Source organism: Salmo trutta, chromosome 40 (assembly GCF_901001165.1).
Source record: "Salmo trutta chromosome 40, fSalTru1.1, whole genome shotgun sequence".
Classification (NCBI taxonomy): domain Eukaryota; kingdom Metazoa; phylum Chordata; class Actinopteri; order Salmoniformes; family Salmonidae; genus Salmo; species Salmo trutta.
The window spans coordinates 14,671,863-14,689,428 of record NC_042996.1 but is presented as its reverse complement, the minus strand read 5'-3'; the positions used below and the strand labels follow the sequence as shown (position 1 = coordinate 14,689,428).

The following is a 17,566-nucleotide window of genomic DNA, read 5'->3' as shown; positions in this document are numbered from 1 at the left end:
TGTCTGAAGGAACATGTTTCTATGTGTCATTGCAAGTGTGAGTGTGTTGCTACAATTGTGTCATTGTGTGTGTTATGTTCTGTGGAAAGGCGTTTTTTGACAACGTCATCAGTTCTGTAGAAGTTGAAACTGAAAGATCTTGAATATGAACTGAAGCGAGCATCTTGAGTCATTCAGAGAGAGACACAGAGAGAGAAAGACACATAGAGAGAGACACATAGAGAGACACATAGAGACACATAGAGAGACATAGAGAGAGACACAGGGAGACAGAGAGACACAGAGACAGACACAGACAGAGAGACACAGAGACATACAGAGAGACAGAAACAGAGAGAGGGAGAGACAGACAGACAGACAGACAGACAGACAGACAGACAGACAGACAGACAGACAGACAGACAGACAGACAGACAGAGACAGACAGACAGACAGACAGACAGACAGACAGACAGACAGACAGACAGACAGACAGACAGACAGACAGACAGACAGACAGACAGACAGACAGACAGACAGACAGACAGACAGACAGACAGACAGACAGAAACAGAAACAGAGACAGACAGAGAGAGGGAGCGACAGACAGTCAGAGAGACAGACAGTCAAAGAGACAGACAAAGACAGAGACAGACAAAGACAGAGAGAGACAAAGAGACACAGAGAGAGACAGAGAGACACTGAGAGACACAGATATAGAGAGAGAGATAGAGAGAGAGACAGACACAGAGAGACAGACACAGAGAGAGGGAGAGACAGACAGACACACAGACAGACAGAGAGACAAAGAGAGAGACACAGACACAGAAATAAACAGAGAGAGACACAGAGACACAGAGAGAGACAGCGACACAGAGAGAGACAGAGAGAGAGAGAGAGAGACAGACAGCGACACATAGACAGACACAGAGAGACACAGAGAGAGACACAGAGAGAGACACAGAGAGACAGAGAGAAACACAGAGACACAGAGAGAAACACAGAGACAGAGAGAGACAGACAGACCGAGACAGAGAGAGAGAGACAGACAGACAGACACAGAGAGAGACACAGACACAGAGAGAGACACAGAGCGAGAGACACAGAGAAAGAGACAGAGAGAGACACAGGGAGACAGAGAGAGACACAAGGAGACAGAGAGAGACACAGGGAGAGAGACACAAGGAGACAGAGAGGGACACGGGAGACAGAGAGAGACACAGGGAGAGAGACACGGGAGACTGAGAGAGACACGGGAGACAGAGAGAGACACAGGGAGAGAGAGACACAAGGAGACAGAGAGACAGAGAGAGACACAGAGAGAGACAGGGAGACAGAGAGAGACACAGGGAGAGAGAGACACACGGGAGACAGAGAGAGACACAGGGAGAGAGATACGGGAGACAGAGAGAGACATGGGAGACAGAGAGAGACACAGGGAGAGAGAGACACAAGGAGACAGAGAGAGACACAGAGAGAGACAGGGAGACAAAGAGAGACACGGAGAGAGACAGGGAGACAGAGAGAGACACAGAGAGAGACAGGGAGACAGAGAGAGTCAGGGAGACAGAGAGAGACACAGAGACAGAGAGAGACACGGAGACAGAGAGAGACACAGAGACAGAGAGAGACAGAGAGAGACACAGAGACAGAGAGAGACATAGAGACAAAGAGACACAGAGACAGAGAGAGACATAGAGACAGAGAGAGACACAGAGACAGAGAGAGACACAGAGACACAGAGACAGAGACAGAGACATAGACAGACAGACAGACAGACAGACAGACAGACAGACAGACAGACAGACAGACAGACAGACAGACAGACAGACAGACAGACAGACAGACAGACAGACAGACAGACAGACAGAGAGAGACAGAGACACAGAGAGACACTGAGATAGACAGAGAGAGACAGAGAGAGACAGACAGACAGACAGACAGACAGACAGACAGACAGACAGACAGACAGACAGACAGACAGACAGAAACAGAGAGACAGAAACAGAGAGACAGAGAGACTTGATAAGGCGGTTTATGATATTGAACAGAGAGAAGGGAAACTCCCAGCTGCTCTGAACGGTGTAAAACAGTCATAAAAACGTTAGATAAAAACGATAGATGATTATGTGTGGGTGTAACATTGATCCTCACGACAACAAGGTTACCATTTGATCCTAATTTATGGCTCTCATGTGATATGATTCATAAGTTTCACCCCACCACGAAAACTACCACTACCACAGCTGAATGTGACCCAGAGCCCCTCCCTCCATGCAGCTATGACCCCTTACCTGCTGGGGGCTCCAGTGACAGGCGGTTCTCCTGAGCCCAGCCCAGTGGGCGGAGCCTCACGTCGAGGTAGAACAGCCAGGTGTCGTGGGCGTCGTCTTGGAGACCTACATGGCGCAGGCGGAGCCTCCCACCAATGTTCTGGGCAACGCGGGCAGCCCAGTAGAGGAAGGGGTCAGTGAGGTCCCGTACCTCCATCACCGAATCCTCCACAATCAGATCCACTGTGTTCTTTCCCCTCAGAGGCTGAAGAGAAGGATGGGAAGAGGGAGAGGAAGAGGAGAGGAGAGAGATAGAGAGGGAGGGAAAAAGGGAATTGATGGAAAGTATTCAAATCTGTGTGTACAGTGCCTTCAGAAGGTATTCACACCGCTTGACTTCTTCAACATTTTGTTGTGTTGTAGCCTGAATGTAAAATGGATGGTGTCCCCCAGGGTTCAGTTCTAGGCCCTCCCTCTTCTCTCACTGGACTGAAATATCCTCAAATGGTCTCTCTTATCACTGCTATGTGGATGACACTCAGCTACTTTTCTCCTTCCCCTCTTCTGACACTCAGATGGTGACACGCATCTCTGCGTGCCTGGCAGATATCTTATCTTGGATGTCGGCCCACCACTTCAAGCTCAAACTCAACAAGACAGAGCTGCTCTTCCAACCGGGGAAGGCCTGCCGGCTGAAAGACCTCTCCATCACGGTTCAAAACTCCACAGTGTCGCCCTCCCAGAGTGCAAAGAACTTTGCCGTGACCCTGGAAAAAACCCTGTCGTTCTCTGCAAACATCAAAGCAATGACTTGCTCCTGCAGGTTCATGCTCTACAATATCCGTAGAGTATGACCTTACCACACGCAGGAAGCAGCGCAGGTCCTAATCCAGGCACTTGTCATCTCCCGTCTGGATAACTGCAACTTCCCAAGCTCTCCCATGTCATCCCGTTCCTTCACACACTCCACAGGCTTTAGGTCAAAGCTAGCGTCGACTACAAGACCATGGTGGTTACCTACGGAGCAGCAAGAGGAACTACCCCTCCCTACCTTCAGGCTATGCTCAAATCCTACACCCCAACCCGATCACTTCGTTCTGCCAACTCTGGTTTCTTGGCAGTCCCACCCCTACGGGAGGGCAGCTCCCGCTCAGCCCAGTCCAAGCTCTTCCAGAGCCAGCATCCCCCTAAAGTTAGGAGTCCCTGCCCATCTCCAAAAGCACCTGAAAGCCTACCTCTTCAAAGAGTATGTTAATCAGCTTCATCAATAAGTGCATCAACGACGTTGTCCCCACAGTAACTGTACGCAGGGGCGGAAATCCCGGGGGGGACCGGGGGGACACGACCCCCCCCATCCTGGGAAAAATATGTCCCCCCCAATATATCACTGAAACATAACTATGTAATTTAAATAATATTAATAATACGCAATGAAAGCAATTGTGCTGATTATAGACACTTAATAGCGCGTTTTTAAGTTTCAAAAGATTGCGACCCCCCCACCCTTTGCCTCACAATGGTTTGATCCACTGCCAGTTCCTTAGCTTGCTAGGTAACAGAGAGGTCGTATCTACTGTCTGAAAGGCACTCAATGCACGTAACTGACTTGAGGTTAATCCAGTCAATCGCGCACACACACTAGCTGAATATGCAGAGCTAGTGCGCAAATATGAACTATTAAGCTAGCTAGTACCTATTCCATTTATGTGGCGTCGTCAAAGATGGAATCTTTGCTATCGTCAATTTATTCCAAGATCAGCATGCAGATGATGTAAGTTAGTGCTTCAAAGTCCCTGCGATAAGCTTAGCGATAAACTGAAATCCAAACTGAACAGAACTACACTCTCTTCTACCATTGTCTTAAATATATTTAATGGTCTCGTTGCAAAAGCTAAATTGTCGCAAGGGAACTTTTATTTATTTATTTTATTTCACCTTTATTTAACCCGGATTATAGCAAACACCACTGAAACTGAATTGGTGCTCGCTAGCTTTGCAAATTCAGCTATTGTTGGAAGCCAGCCAATATGAAACAAACTATTAAAATTACAAAAGGTTGCAGCACATGTTGTGTAAATGGTGAACTCATACAGCTGTCAACTCTTGTCATTTTAATCCGTTTCACATTTGCTAGCTACCTTTTAGATCGAAGCCCAAATAGAATGATTGAAGATGATAGAACCCCATCTCCTACTGTAAATAACCTACACACTGTGTGTGTAGCCAGCCAGCCAGCCAGGTAGAAAAATGGCAGAAAAATAAAAGACGGACATCAGAGTATTTTTCAATACACCAAAACGCATAGTAAGAACCCTAGTAGCCTAATATCACAAAGACTAGTTGATAAAATGTTCATAAGAAAGAAATGAAATTCTAATGGAAATGTTTCACAATGATGTCATTAGGCAGAGCAGGCAACAGATGGCACACAGACAGCAGAGTTGGGGACAGATATGCAGGGACAGACTGGCAGAGACAGGGAGTCTCAGGTAAGTTTGTTGAGTCTTTGTTTGGCAACATTATGAAAGGTTCTCAATTTTTTTTACTTGTAAAATAGGAACATAATTGGAAAATACCATGGATACCCCCACTCTCAACTTAAACTGGTGACTGAACTAAGATTTGTTAAAGGCAATGGTATTGCTGTGATTAGTTGTGTAGTTTTGGGTACCGGTAGTTAGGAGTACGGCAAACACTTTATTTCTTTGGTTCCTCAATATACATTTACCATATTACAATGTAGGCTATGTGTTACAGCACTACTTTTGGTGTCCCCCTCAGGAATTGCTCTTGAGAAAATTTCATGTAATTGTCCCCTCCAAAGTTGATATCAGATTTTCGCCCCTGACTGTATGTACATATCCCAACCAGAAGCCATGGATTACAGGCAACATCCACATCGAGCTAAAGGCTAGAGCTGCCGCTTTCAAGGAGCGGAAGACTAATCCGGATGCTTACAAGAAATCCCACTATGCCCTCAGACGAACCAACAAACAAGAAAAGCGTCAATACAGAATTAACATTGAGTCCTACTACACCGGCTCTGATGCTTGTCGGATGTGGCAGGGCTTGAAAACTATTACGGACTACAAAGGGAAACCCAGACGCGAGCTGCCCAGTGACGCGAGCCTACCAGACGAGCTAAATGCCTTTTGTTCTCACTTCGAGGCAAGCAACACTGAAGCATGCACGAGAGCACCAGCTGTTCTGGATGACTGTGTGATAACGCTCTCGGTAGCCGATGTGAACAAAACCTTTAAATAGGTCAACATTCACAAAGCCGCTGGGCCAGACAGATTACCAGGATGTGTACTCAAAGCATGCGCAGACGAACTGTCAAGTGTCTTCACTGACATTTTCAACCTCTCCCTGACCGAGTCTGTAATACCTACATGTTTCAAGCAGACCACCATAGTCCCTGTGCCCAAGGAAGCGAAGGTAACCTGCCTAAATGATTACCGCCCCGTGGCACTCACATCGGTAGCCATGAAGTGCTTTGAAAAGGCTGGTCACGGCTCACATCAACAGCATCCTCCCGGACACCCTAGACCCACTCCAATTCGCAGATCCACAGATGACACAATCTCAATCGCACTCCACACTGCACTATCTCACCTGGACAAAGGGAACACCAATGTGAGAATGCTGTTCATTGACACCAGCTCAGCGTTCAACATCATAGTGCCCACGAAGCTCATCAATAAGCTAAGGACTCTGGGACTAAACACCTCCCTCTGGATCCTGGACTTCCTGATGGGCCGCCCCCAGGTGGTAAGGGTAGGTAACGACACATCCGCCACACTGATCCTCAACTCTCAGGGGTGCGTGCTCAGTCCCCTCCTGTACTCCCTGTTCACTCATGACTGCACGGCCAGGCACAACTCCAACACCATCATTAAGTTTGCTGACAACACAACAGTGGTAGGCCTGATCACCGACAACGACGAGACGGCCTATAGGGAGGAGGTAAGAGAACTGGCAGAGTGGTGCCAGGACAACAACTTCTCCCTCAATGTGAGCAAGACTAATGAGCTGATCGTGGACTACAGGAAAAGGCCGGCCGAACAGGCCCCCATTAACATCGACGAGGCTGTAATGGAGTGGGTCGAGAGTTTCAAGTTCCTTGGTGTCCACATCACCAACAAACTATCATGGTCCAAACATACCAAGACAGTCGTGAAGAGGTCACGACAAAACCTTTTCCCCCTCAGGAGACTGAAAAGATTTGGCATGGGTCCCCAGATCCTCAAAAGGTTCTACAGCTGCACCATCGAGAGCATCCTGACCGGTTGCATCACCGCCTGGTATGGAAACTGCTCGGCATCTGACCGTAAGGCGCTACAGAGGGTAGTGCGAACGGCCCAGTACATCACCGGGGTCAAGCTTCCTGCCATCCAGGACCTATTTAATAGGCGTTGTCAGAGGAAAGCCCATAAAATTGTCAGAAACTCTAGTCACCCAAGTTATAGACTGTTTTCTCTGCTACCACATGGCAAGCGGTACCAGAGCGCTAAGTCTAGGACCAAAAGGTTTCTCAATAGCTTCTAACCCCAAGCCATAAGACTGTTGAACAATTCCTAAAATCGCCTCCGGACAATTTACATTGATGACCCCTCCCCCCCTCCCTTTTGTACACTGCTGCTACTTGCTGTTTATTATCTATGCATAGTCACTTCAACCCACCTACATGTACAAATTACCTCAACTAACCTGTACCCCCGCACACTGAGTCAGTACCGGTACCCCCTGTATATAGCCTCGTTATTCTTATTGTGTTACTTTTTATTATTATTTTTTACTTTAGTCTACTTAGTAAATATTTTCTTAACTCTTCTTGAACTGCACTGTTGGTTAAGGGCTTGTAAGTAAGCATTTCACGGAAAGTCTACACTTGTTGTATTCGGCACATGCGGCAAATAAAGTTTGGTCTGATTTGAAAAATCCCCCTCCTTTTAGGATAAAAAGAAACGGAATAGAGCTAAGCACAGGCCAAATCCTAGAGGAAAACCAGACCTCTGGCAGTCTCTATGGGGGTACCACAGGGTTCAATTCTCGGGCCGACTCTTTTCTCTGTATATATCAATGATGTCGTTCTTGCTGCGGGCGATTCCCTGATCCACCTCTATGCAGATGACACCATTCTGTATACTTCTGGCCCTTCCTTGGACACTGTGCTAACAAACCTCCAAACGAGCTTCAATGCCATACAACACTCCTTCCGTGGCCTCCAACTGCTCTTAAACGCTAGTGAAACCAAATGCATGCTTTTCAACCATTCGCTGCCCGCACCTGCCCGCCCGGCTAGCATCACCACCCTGGACGGTTCCGACCTAGAATATGTGGACAACTATAAATACCTAGGTGTCTGGTTAGACTGTAAACTCTCCTTCCAGACTCATATTAAACATCTCCAATCCAAAATCAAATCTAGAATCGGATCTCTATTTCGCAACAAAGCCTCCTTCACTCAAGCCGCCAAACTTACCCTAGTAAAACTGACTATCCTACCGATCCTCGACTTCGGCGATGTCATCTACAAAATAGCGTCCATTACTCTACTCAGCAAACTGGATGCAGTCTATCATAGTGCCATTCGTTTTGGTACCAAATCACCTTATACCACACACCACTGCGACCTGTATGCTCTAGTCGGCTGGCCCACTGGCTCCAGGTCATCTATAAGTCTATGCTAGGTAAAGCTCCGCCTTATCTCAGTTCACTGGTCACGATAACAACACCCAATCGTAGCACACGTTCCAGCAGGTATATCTCACTGATCATCTCCAAAGCCAACACCTCATTTGGCCGCCTTTCCTTCCAGTTCTCTGCTGCCAGTGACTGGCACGAATTGCAAAAATCACTCAAGTTGGAGACTTTTATTTCCCTCACCAACTTCAAACATCAGCTACCTGAGCTGCTAACCGATCGCTGCAGCTGTACATAGTCCATCTGTAAATTGCCCACCCAATCTACCTACCTCATCCCCATACTGTTTTTATTTTATTTACTTTTCTGCTCTTTTGCACACCAGTATTTCTACTTGCACATCATCATATGCTCATTTATAACTCCAGTGTTAATCTGCTAAATTGTAATTATTCGCTCCTATGGCCTATTTATTGCCTACCTCCTCATGCCTTTTGCACACACTGTATATAGACGTTATCTTTTTTCTACTGTGTCATTGACTTGTTTATTGTGTTATTGGCTTGTTTATTGTTTACTCCATGTGTAACTCTGTGTTGTTGTCTGTGTCTCACTGCTTTGCTTTATCTTGGCCAGGTCGCAGTTGTAAATGAGAACTTGTTCTCAACTTGCCTACCTGGTTAAATAAAGGTGAAATATTATGATTTTTTTTTAAAAACCTAGTTCAGTCTGCTTTTCAACAGACACTGGGAGACAAATTCACCTTTCAACAGGACAATAACCTAAAACACAAGGCCAAATATACATTGGAGTTTCTTACCAAGACGGCATTGAATGTTCCTGAGTTGCCTAGTTACAGTTGTCTTAAATCTGCTTGAAAATATATGGCAAGACTTGAAAGTGGCTGTCTAGCAACCATCAACAACCAACTTGACAGAGCTTGAAGAATTTTTAAAAGAATAATGCGCAAAATTTGTAAAATCCAGGTGTGCAAAGCTCTTAGAGACTTACCCAGAAAGACTCACAGCTGTAATCACTCCCAAAGGTGATTCTAACATGTATTGACTCGTGTGAATACTTATGTGAATGAGATATTTCTGTATTTCATTTTCAATACATTTGCTAACATTTCTGAAATCCTATTTTCCCTTAGTCATTGTGGGGGTATTGTGTGTAGATGGTTGAGAACAAATATAAATGTAATCCATTTTTGAATTCAGGCTGTAAGACAACACAATACGGAATAAGTCGAGAGGTATTAATTCTTCGACGGCACTGCATGTGTGATTTCCTCTTTGAAAGGGAACTGGTATTATCTGGGGTGAAACTTCAGCTTAACATACAGAGCTCAACAGATTAGCTAAAGCTCTAAATGTGTCGATGGTTAATACACGGGTGTCACCTACGCATACACAGTCTCATTATCTCTCTCCCTCGTTCTCTCCATCTCGTTCTCCGTCACACTCCCACTGAGACAGTACTCACCCCTTCCAGTAGGTTTGCTGGTGCGGTCCGTGAGCCAGTCAAGTCCTGGATGAGAAAATCTGTCCAGTCACTGTACTTCTCCTTGATGGCTACAAGACAGAACAGAGGGAGAGATGGACGGTCAAATATACTGCGCTGTGCAAGCGAAACCATACATGACAATGCACTTACATATATTAGCACCAGGCTAAGCAGTGAACAACAGTGGAAAACAGTTAGATACAGAGCACTACAGTATAGAGCAGTCCACGTACGCAGGTGTTTCGAGAGATACAATGGGAGCATGGTAGAAAAAGCAGGCATGAATGAACACACACACGTATCACCCTTTCCAGAGCAATTTAACGGTTGGTTCCTGCTCATTTGCATAGGACATGTTTGTTTACTCCACTTTCTGTCTCCCACAGTGCAACAGTAGTGATGTTTAATTCATGGTGCATTGTGGGCCTTGATTTTACTTTGACTCCACGCTGACTAGTGACTTCCCAAAGACAGGCAGAAACTGAAATCCCCGAACACACTTGCAGGCGATGTCATGGCGACACTGGCTAGCTAAGCTCACGCGTAGAAACACTTCATCAGGTGTAACGGTTGTCTCGCACCGAACTGAGCATGTGCAGGCCATCAAATCAAAAGGCACTCCTTTGATATAAAGTTGTTTTTAACTAAAATGTTAAATGTTTCAGTTTGTCACTTTCACACAGTTGGAGTAATATGTTCAACTACTTAAGAAATTGGCTTGAATCGAGGTTGTGCCTTTAGATTTCAAGATTATGAACAACTAAGGCAAGGGTGTCAAACTCAAACAGGGCAAGGGCCATATTGAACAAAAAAACTGCTTGACTTGTCGTGCCAGTATACAGTCGGTATGGAAGCGGGCCAAAATGAATTGACAACCCAAGTCATTACGCAGGTGTATGACACACCATTTTTCACTTCTCTCATTGACTTCTCAAACCCCAAAAACCGGCCTGGTCTGCTTGGTCGGTTTCGCAATTGTTTCCGGAAGTCTCGCGATGTTTAGAAGCTCTGTGGTTTAGAAACTTTGTGGTTCTAGTAAGTCTCACACACACACACACACACACACACACACACACACACACACACACACACACACACACACACACACACACACACACACACACACACACACACACAACTAGAGTAATCTATTTTAAGTGATGAGTTATCCACCCCTCTCCAAAGAAATATAATGCTCTAGGTTTACAGTAACTAATTGGACGCAAAGATTCTGAGAATATCTGACTCAATGGGGCGAGATAAGATGAGTCACAGTAGAACGACTAGTGGCCAGTAGCCTAGATCATGGAGGATTACATCGCTACCTGTTATTAAGCCAAGCCACACTTAGAAAACAAATAGAATAATTCATTCCTATGGGAGAGAACAGAGGTATTTTTCCCGCATTTTATATTCTCTCATTAGTATATTCTTCTGAAGCCAGATTGAGAGAAACAGTCAATTCATTTTCCTACAAACAAATCACTGTCTCGGGACATGGTGGATCCTTTTTTCCATACATGGTGCAAATAATGTATCTCTGCCCCAGTGCATCTCTCCACACCACCCCTGGTTAATAATAGTGTTTTTTCCACACACACACACACACACACACACACACACACACACACACACACACACACACACACACACACACACACCCACACACACACACACACACACACACACACACACACACACACACACACACACACACACACACACACACACAGTGCTCCTGATGATCTCCGGTGTGCAGAAATAGATCAACTATTTTTACAGATCCTGCTAGATTAGTCATCAAGCCATTTAGAATAGGCCACGGAGCAGAATGCAGGCTGCTGCTTCGGCATCTGAACTTCTGCCCATCCCCCTCTCCCTCCCTCCCTCCCTCCCTCCCTCCCTCCCTCCCTCCCCCCCTCTCTTTTCTACCTCCTCGGCTCCCTCCGATCCAGAATGTAGTTACAGTACTAGTTTGCATGTAAATTATATATTTTTTTCCTTTGTCTTGCCCATCCTCCAGGCGATAGACACTGAGGCAAATCCTGACTTCCACAAAACAATAACTGCATAATTTACTTAGAAAAGGGGAGAGGGGGTTCTCTTCAATCTTTCATCCTCTCCTCTCCTCTCCTCTCCTCTCCTCTCCTCTCCTCTCCTCTCCTCTCCTCTCCTCGCCTCTCCTCTCCTCGCCTCTCCTCTCCTCGCCTCTCCTCTCCTCTCCTCGCCTCTCCTCTCCTCTCCTAGCTTTTGCTACACTGGGAGACATCCAAACAAATATCCAACATCGAAAAAAAATATTTGCATATCCAACAACAAGCCATTGTGTAAACAGACAGTGAAGGCTAATTCAAAAGCGTATTTAAGATAATCAAAGCGATTACTAAAAGAACAAGTCTGGCCTGTATCATGGCAGGGAGGGATGTTTTCATCTGTGATCACAGCAGTACAGCAGATTTTAATCAGGGCTAATGGGACCAAATTAGACGATTTATTCTCAGTCTCACACAGTGCTTATCTAGTCATTATTATTACAGTGGCATAGTAAACCACACAGATACAATGCCTATCTACCAAGTCTTCTGGGGGTCTTGTAAGACTGAATTACTAGTATTACCTCAGACCCTATATCAGGGTTTAATATATACCAGTAACAATCTAGTAATCTACTGCTAGTAAATACCCCATTGTTTAACCAGGTGGGTTGGCGACCACAAACTACCTTTTAGAAAAATGCCAAAATACACAAAGTAGAAAGACAAAATCAACAGCAGAGATACAGGCGAATGTAATTTATAGTCAGAAATCTAGCTCAATAGTCACTGAATGACAGCCAACAGGATAGACAGGATAGATCTGTTGTGATAGGCTAAATCACGTGTAGGCGTTTTCCCACGAGGGAGACGCCCTAGCTAGTTAACGTAAAGCCATGTTGATGAGAAGTCAGGAGCGAATAAGAGACAGCCATGAAATATGAATGAACTCAGATGTGTTTACAGTAAGTGCAGGGAATTTACTTCCCCAGGACGTAAGGGGTTAAGAGTGTGTGTGAGAAGTGTGTGTAGGTGGGGTGGGGCGTTTGTAAATGGCTGCAATAATGACAAGCATGGCTAAACCTAATATCACCTGGGCTAGACAGAGAACAAGACTGGCCCACACTAAATACATCCAACACTAGTTACATAATCATTATGAAAATGGACACAAGCAAATGAGATTGGAGATGGGACTACACCCATCCACACTATACTACACTACACAGCAAGTAAATACAAAGCTGTCGCAAATCAGGTGGTGGAGATAGGGAGGATGGGTCATTTGGGTATCAAATCAGTCCTGGCCTGCTCTTTCTGACTGCCTTGTGTTAGTTGGCTTGTCTTTGACCAGGTTGATGTGTGTGTAGTCCTTCCTGCCAACTAAGGATTCATCCCTGCACTATTAAGGACAGAGGCAGGTCAAGAGAGTGTTCACACATACAAACACACACACACAGAGCTGTGAAGTAGGCCTGAGCCCCATCTCAGAGCCTCCTCTCTAGCAGGTCCTGGCAGGAAGGAGTAAGTGTGCAAGTGACCTCTGTGGGGTTCTGAGAGCAGCACTGTTATCACATGACTAAACTTGTGATACCTTCAAAGCTCCTGACATACACACACACACACACACACACACACACACACACACACACTTTGCTGTGCAAAATTTGAAAAAATGTAAAGCGTAACAATATTTCGCTGGAACCACTACTCTCTGTTTATAATCTATGCATAGTTACTTTAACTCTACCTACATGTACATATTACTTCAATTAGCTCGACTAACCGGTGCCCCCGCACATTGACTCTGTACCGGCACCCCCTGTATATAGCCTCACTATTGTTATTTTACTGCTGCTCTTTAACTATTTGTTACTTTTATTTTTTACTTATCTATGTTTTACTTAACACTTATTTTTCTTAAAACTGCATTGTTGGTTAAGGGCTTGTAAGTAAGCATTTTACTGTAAGGTTTACACCTGTTGTATTCGGAGCATGTGACAAATCAAATTTGATTTGATTTGAAACACGACAGGCTGAAGCCCCACCCCTTCACTCAACAGGGAGGCAGCACACGGACAGTTTCTCCACACTGTGACAGTTTCCCTCAGCATGTCACTCAACAGATTGTTCCAAAACAACAACGATGCAGCTTTCCACATTGCTTCTAAATATGAATCCCCATGTCGTTTTCTCTATTATCATAATAGTTTGTGAATCTTGCTCTTTGCAAAATGCCAGTTAGTCTGAAGGAAACTCATCGCTAATGCTACCTTTACATAAAATGCACTAGCTAGGGCAAAGCAAACACATGCTGAAACATGAAGTGAAGGAGGAGGATGAATGGCACGACAATGGGCCTCAGGATCTCGTCACGGTATCTCTGTGCATTCAAATTGCCATACTGCCATCGATAAAATGTCCGTAGCTTATGCCTTCCTATATCATAACACTATATACCATAACACTATATACCATAACACTATATACCATAATACTATATACCACAACCCTACCGCCACCATGGTGCACTGTGTTCACAAAGTTGACATCAGCAAACCGCTCGCCCAGTTGAAACCAGTGGCCATCGAAGGTAAGCATTTGCCGACTGAAGTAGGTTACGACACCAAACTGCAGTCAGGTCAAGACCCTGGTGAGGACGACGAGCACGTAGATTAGCTTCCCGAGACAGTTTCTGACAGTTTGTGCAGAAATTCTTTGGTTGTGCAAACCCACAGTTTCATCAGCTGTCCGGGTGGCTGGTCTCAGACAAACCCACAGTTTCATCAGCTGTCCGGGTGGCTGGTCTCAGACAATCCCACAGGTGAAGAAGCCGGATGGGGATGTCCTGGGCTGGCATGGTAACACGTGGTCTGCGGTTGTGAGACTGGTTGGACGCGCTGCCAAGTTCTGCAAAACGACGTTGGAATCGGCTTATAGTAGAGAAATTAACATTAGATTCTCTGGCAACAGCTCTGGTGGAGATTCTTGCAATCAGCCTGCCAATTGTACACTCCCTCAACTTGAGACATCTGTGGCATTGTGTTGTGTGCACATTTAAGAGTGGTGCTTCTAACTTTAAGTTAGGCGCACCAGTGCTACCAATTAAAAATATAAAATGTAGAGCCCCGCACACACAGACACACACACACACACACAGACACACACACACACACACACACACACACACACACACACACACACACACACACACACACACACACACACACACACACACACACACACAGGTAATTCTGCAGTAGGAATCCTGGTGAATTCTGAGAATGTGTTGTAGAATGTGCCGAGCAGGCAGAGTGTCAGCCGTGTCTAGACAAGCTAAGATCCTAGGTTGAGACACCTGCTGTCTAGTGGAAGACTGTCAGAGAGTTTAATTCTGGTAATACACACTTGTGGAACTGGAAGGTGATATGCACATCCTGAACTTGAGAATACCGGTGCTAGGATGAAAAAAATAATGGGTCATTCTTGAATTGTGGTGGTAAATGCGGTTGCTTGACTTTGGCACAATTTAAAATGGTTTTAACATGACAAATACATGTTTTATTTAACAGTTATTTATTAAGAAAACACACTTAGTGGCCACCCCATCCACAAAAATGGTTCGCTCCTACAGACAGTGAGTCACGTGGATGTGGCTTGCTATATAAAGCAGGCAGACAGGCATCCATTTACTGTTCGATTGAACGTTAGAATGGGAATAACTAGTGACCTAAGCGACTGAGCGTGGTATGATCATCTGTGCCAGGAGGACCGTGTCACGTCCTGACCATAGAGAGCTCTTATTTTCTATGGTAGAGTAGGTCAGGGCGTGACTGGGGGGGTTTATTCTAGTTTTATTTTTCTATGTTGTTTGGTTGTAGTTTCTGTTTTTCTATGTTGGGTTTTTTGGATGATCAGAGGCAGCTGGTCATCGTTGTCTCTAATTGGGGATCATATTTAAGTAGTTGTTTTTCCCACCTTTGCTTGTGGGAGATTATTTTGAGTTAGTGCATGTAGCACCTCTTCGTCACGGTTTGTTGTTTTGTTTATTGTATGTTTTGCATAGTTTCACATTAAAATGTAAATATGTGGAACGATACCCACGCTGCGCTTTGGTCCGTTCCTATACACAATCGTGACAGAATCTCCCACCACCAGAGGACCAAGCAGCGTGGTCAAGAGGAATGGACCTGGGAGGAAATATTGGATGGGAAAGGACCCTGGAGGCAGGAAGGGGAGTATCGCCGTCCGAAGGAGGAGATAGAGGAAGCGAGAGCAGAACGGCGACGATACGAGGAATTAGCACGGCAACAACGGAAGCCCGAGAGGTAGCTCCAAAAAAAAAAAAATTTGGGGGGGGGGCACACGGAGTGGTCGGCGGAGCCGAGGGGTGAACCAGAGCCAGTCAGGGAGTTGAGTGAGGAACTCGACGAAAGATTCTGGAGAGAGGTGTTGGCTTTGAGAGCGCTGCAGAGCGGGCGTGCGTACCGTGAGGAGCGTGTGACCAGTCAGGCACCGTGTTATGCGGTGATGCGCACTATATCTCCAGTGCGCATTCATAGCCCGGTGCGCACTGTGCCTGCGCCCCACATTTGCCGGGCTAAAGTGAGCATTCAGCCAGGACGGGTTGTGCCGGCTCAGCGCTCCTGGTCTCCAGTATGCCTCCTCGGTTCAAGATATCCTGCGCCAGCTCTACGCACTGTGTCGCCAGTGCGCATTCACAGCCCAGTTCGTCCTGTGCCAGCGCCCCGCATTTAGTCCCAGTTCCCAGTCCAGAGCTTCTGGCGACAGTTCCCAGTCCAGAGCTTCTGGCATCAGTTCCCAGTCCAGAGCTTCCGGCGACAGTTCCCAGTCCAGAGCTTCCAGCGACAGTTCCCAGTCCAGAGAGACGGCCTACAGTCCGGAACCTCCTGAGACGGCCTACAGTCCGGAACCTCCTGAGACGGCCCACAGTCCGGAACCTCCTGAGACGGCCCGCGGCCCGGAGCCTCCTGAGACGGCCCGCGGCCCGGAGCCTCCTGAGACGGTCCGCGGCCTGGAGTCTCCAGCGCCGGTCTGCGGTCCGGAGTCTCCAGCGTTGAGAGTCTCCGCAGCATGAGAGGGTTCTTCGTCCCGCACCAGAACTGCCTCCGATGCGGGAGGATCCGCGGAATGAGAAGGTTCTTCGTCCTGCACCAGAACCGCCCCAACCCTCCCTTTTGGTTTCAGGTTTTGCGGCCGGAGTCCACACCTTTCAGGGGGGGGTACTGTCACGTCCTGACCATAGAAAGCTTTTATTTTCTATGGTAGAGTAGGTCAGGGCGTGACTGGGGGGGTTTATTCTATTTTTATTTTTCTATTTTTCTGTGTTTGGTTTTAGTTTCTGTTTTTCTATGTTGTTTTTTTTGGATGATCCCCAATTAGAGGCAGCTGGTCATCGTTGTCTCTAATTGGGGATCATATTTAAGTAGTTGTTTTTCCCACCTTTGTTTGTGGGAGATTATTTTGAGTTAGTGCATGTAGCACCTCTTCGTCACGGTTTGTTGTTTTGTTTATGGTTTATTGTTTTGTTTATGGTTTATTGTATATCTTGCATAGTTTCACATTATAATAAAATATGTGGAACAATATTCACGCTGCGCCTTGGTCCGTTCCTACACACACTCGTGACACACCGGTTCTCGGCTCTCAGAAACAGCCGGCTTCCTGGGCTTTTCACGCATGACTTTGTCTAAGGAGAATGGTGCGACAAACCAAAAACATCCAGTCAGGGGCAGTCCTGTGGGCATCAGCTCGCTGATGAGAGAGGTCGATGGAGAACGGCAGGAATGGTGCAAGCTAACAGGTGGGCCACAAACAGGCACATAAAGGCATAGTACAACAGTGGTGTGCTGAATGGAACGCACAACTTCTAGATCCTTGTCACGGATGGGCTGTTGCAGCAAACCACACTGGGTTCCACTCCTATCAGCTAAAAACAAGAAGCAGCTCCAGTGGGCATGGAATCCCGGTCCGTGTTGCGTCATGCTGATGGCAGAGTCAGGACTTGGCGTAAGCAGCATGAGAAAAAGTAAAGATACCTTAATAGAAAATGACTCAAGTAAAAGTGAAAATCACCCAGTAAAATTCTACTTCAGTAAAAGTCTAAGT

At 46.1% G+C, this 17,566-nt stretch overlaps 1 protein-coding gene across 5 annotated transcripts in view; it reads right to left on the bottom strand.

The window, feature by feature from the left end:
• Positions 1-17,566, bottom strand: part of LOC115179968 (scm-like with four MBT domains protein 2) — a 141,667-nt gene that overhangs the window by 12,825 nt on the left and 111,276 nt on the right. For all 5 annotated transcript variants that reach the window (XM_029741785.1, XM_029741787.1, XM_029741786.1 and 2 more), the window contains 2 exons: positions 9,384-9,472; positions 2,274-2,517 (listed from right to left, as the gene is read on the bottom strand). In XM_029741785.1, the coding sequence (XP_029597645.1) occupies positions 2,274-2,517; positions 9,384-9,472 (333 nt within the window). The remainder of the gene's footprint in view (positions 1-2,273; positions 2,518-9,383; positions 9,473-17,566) is intronic.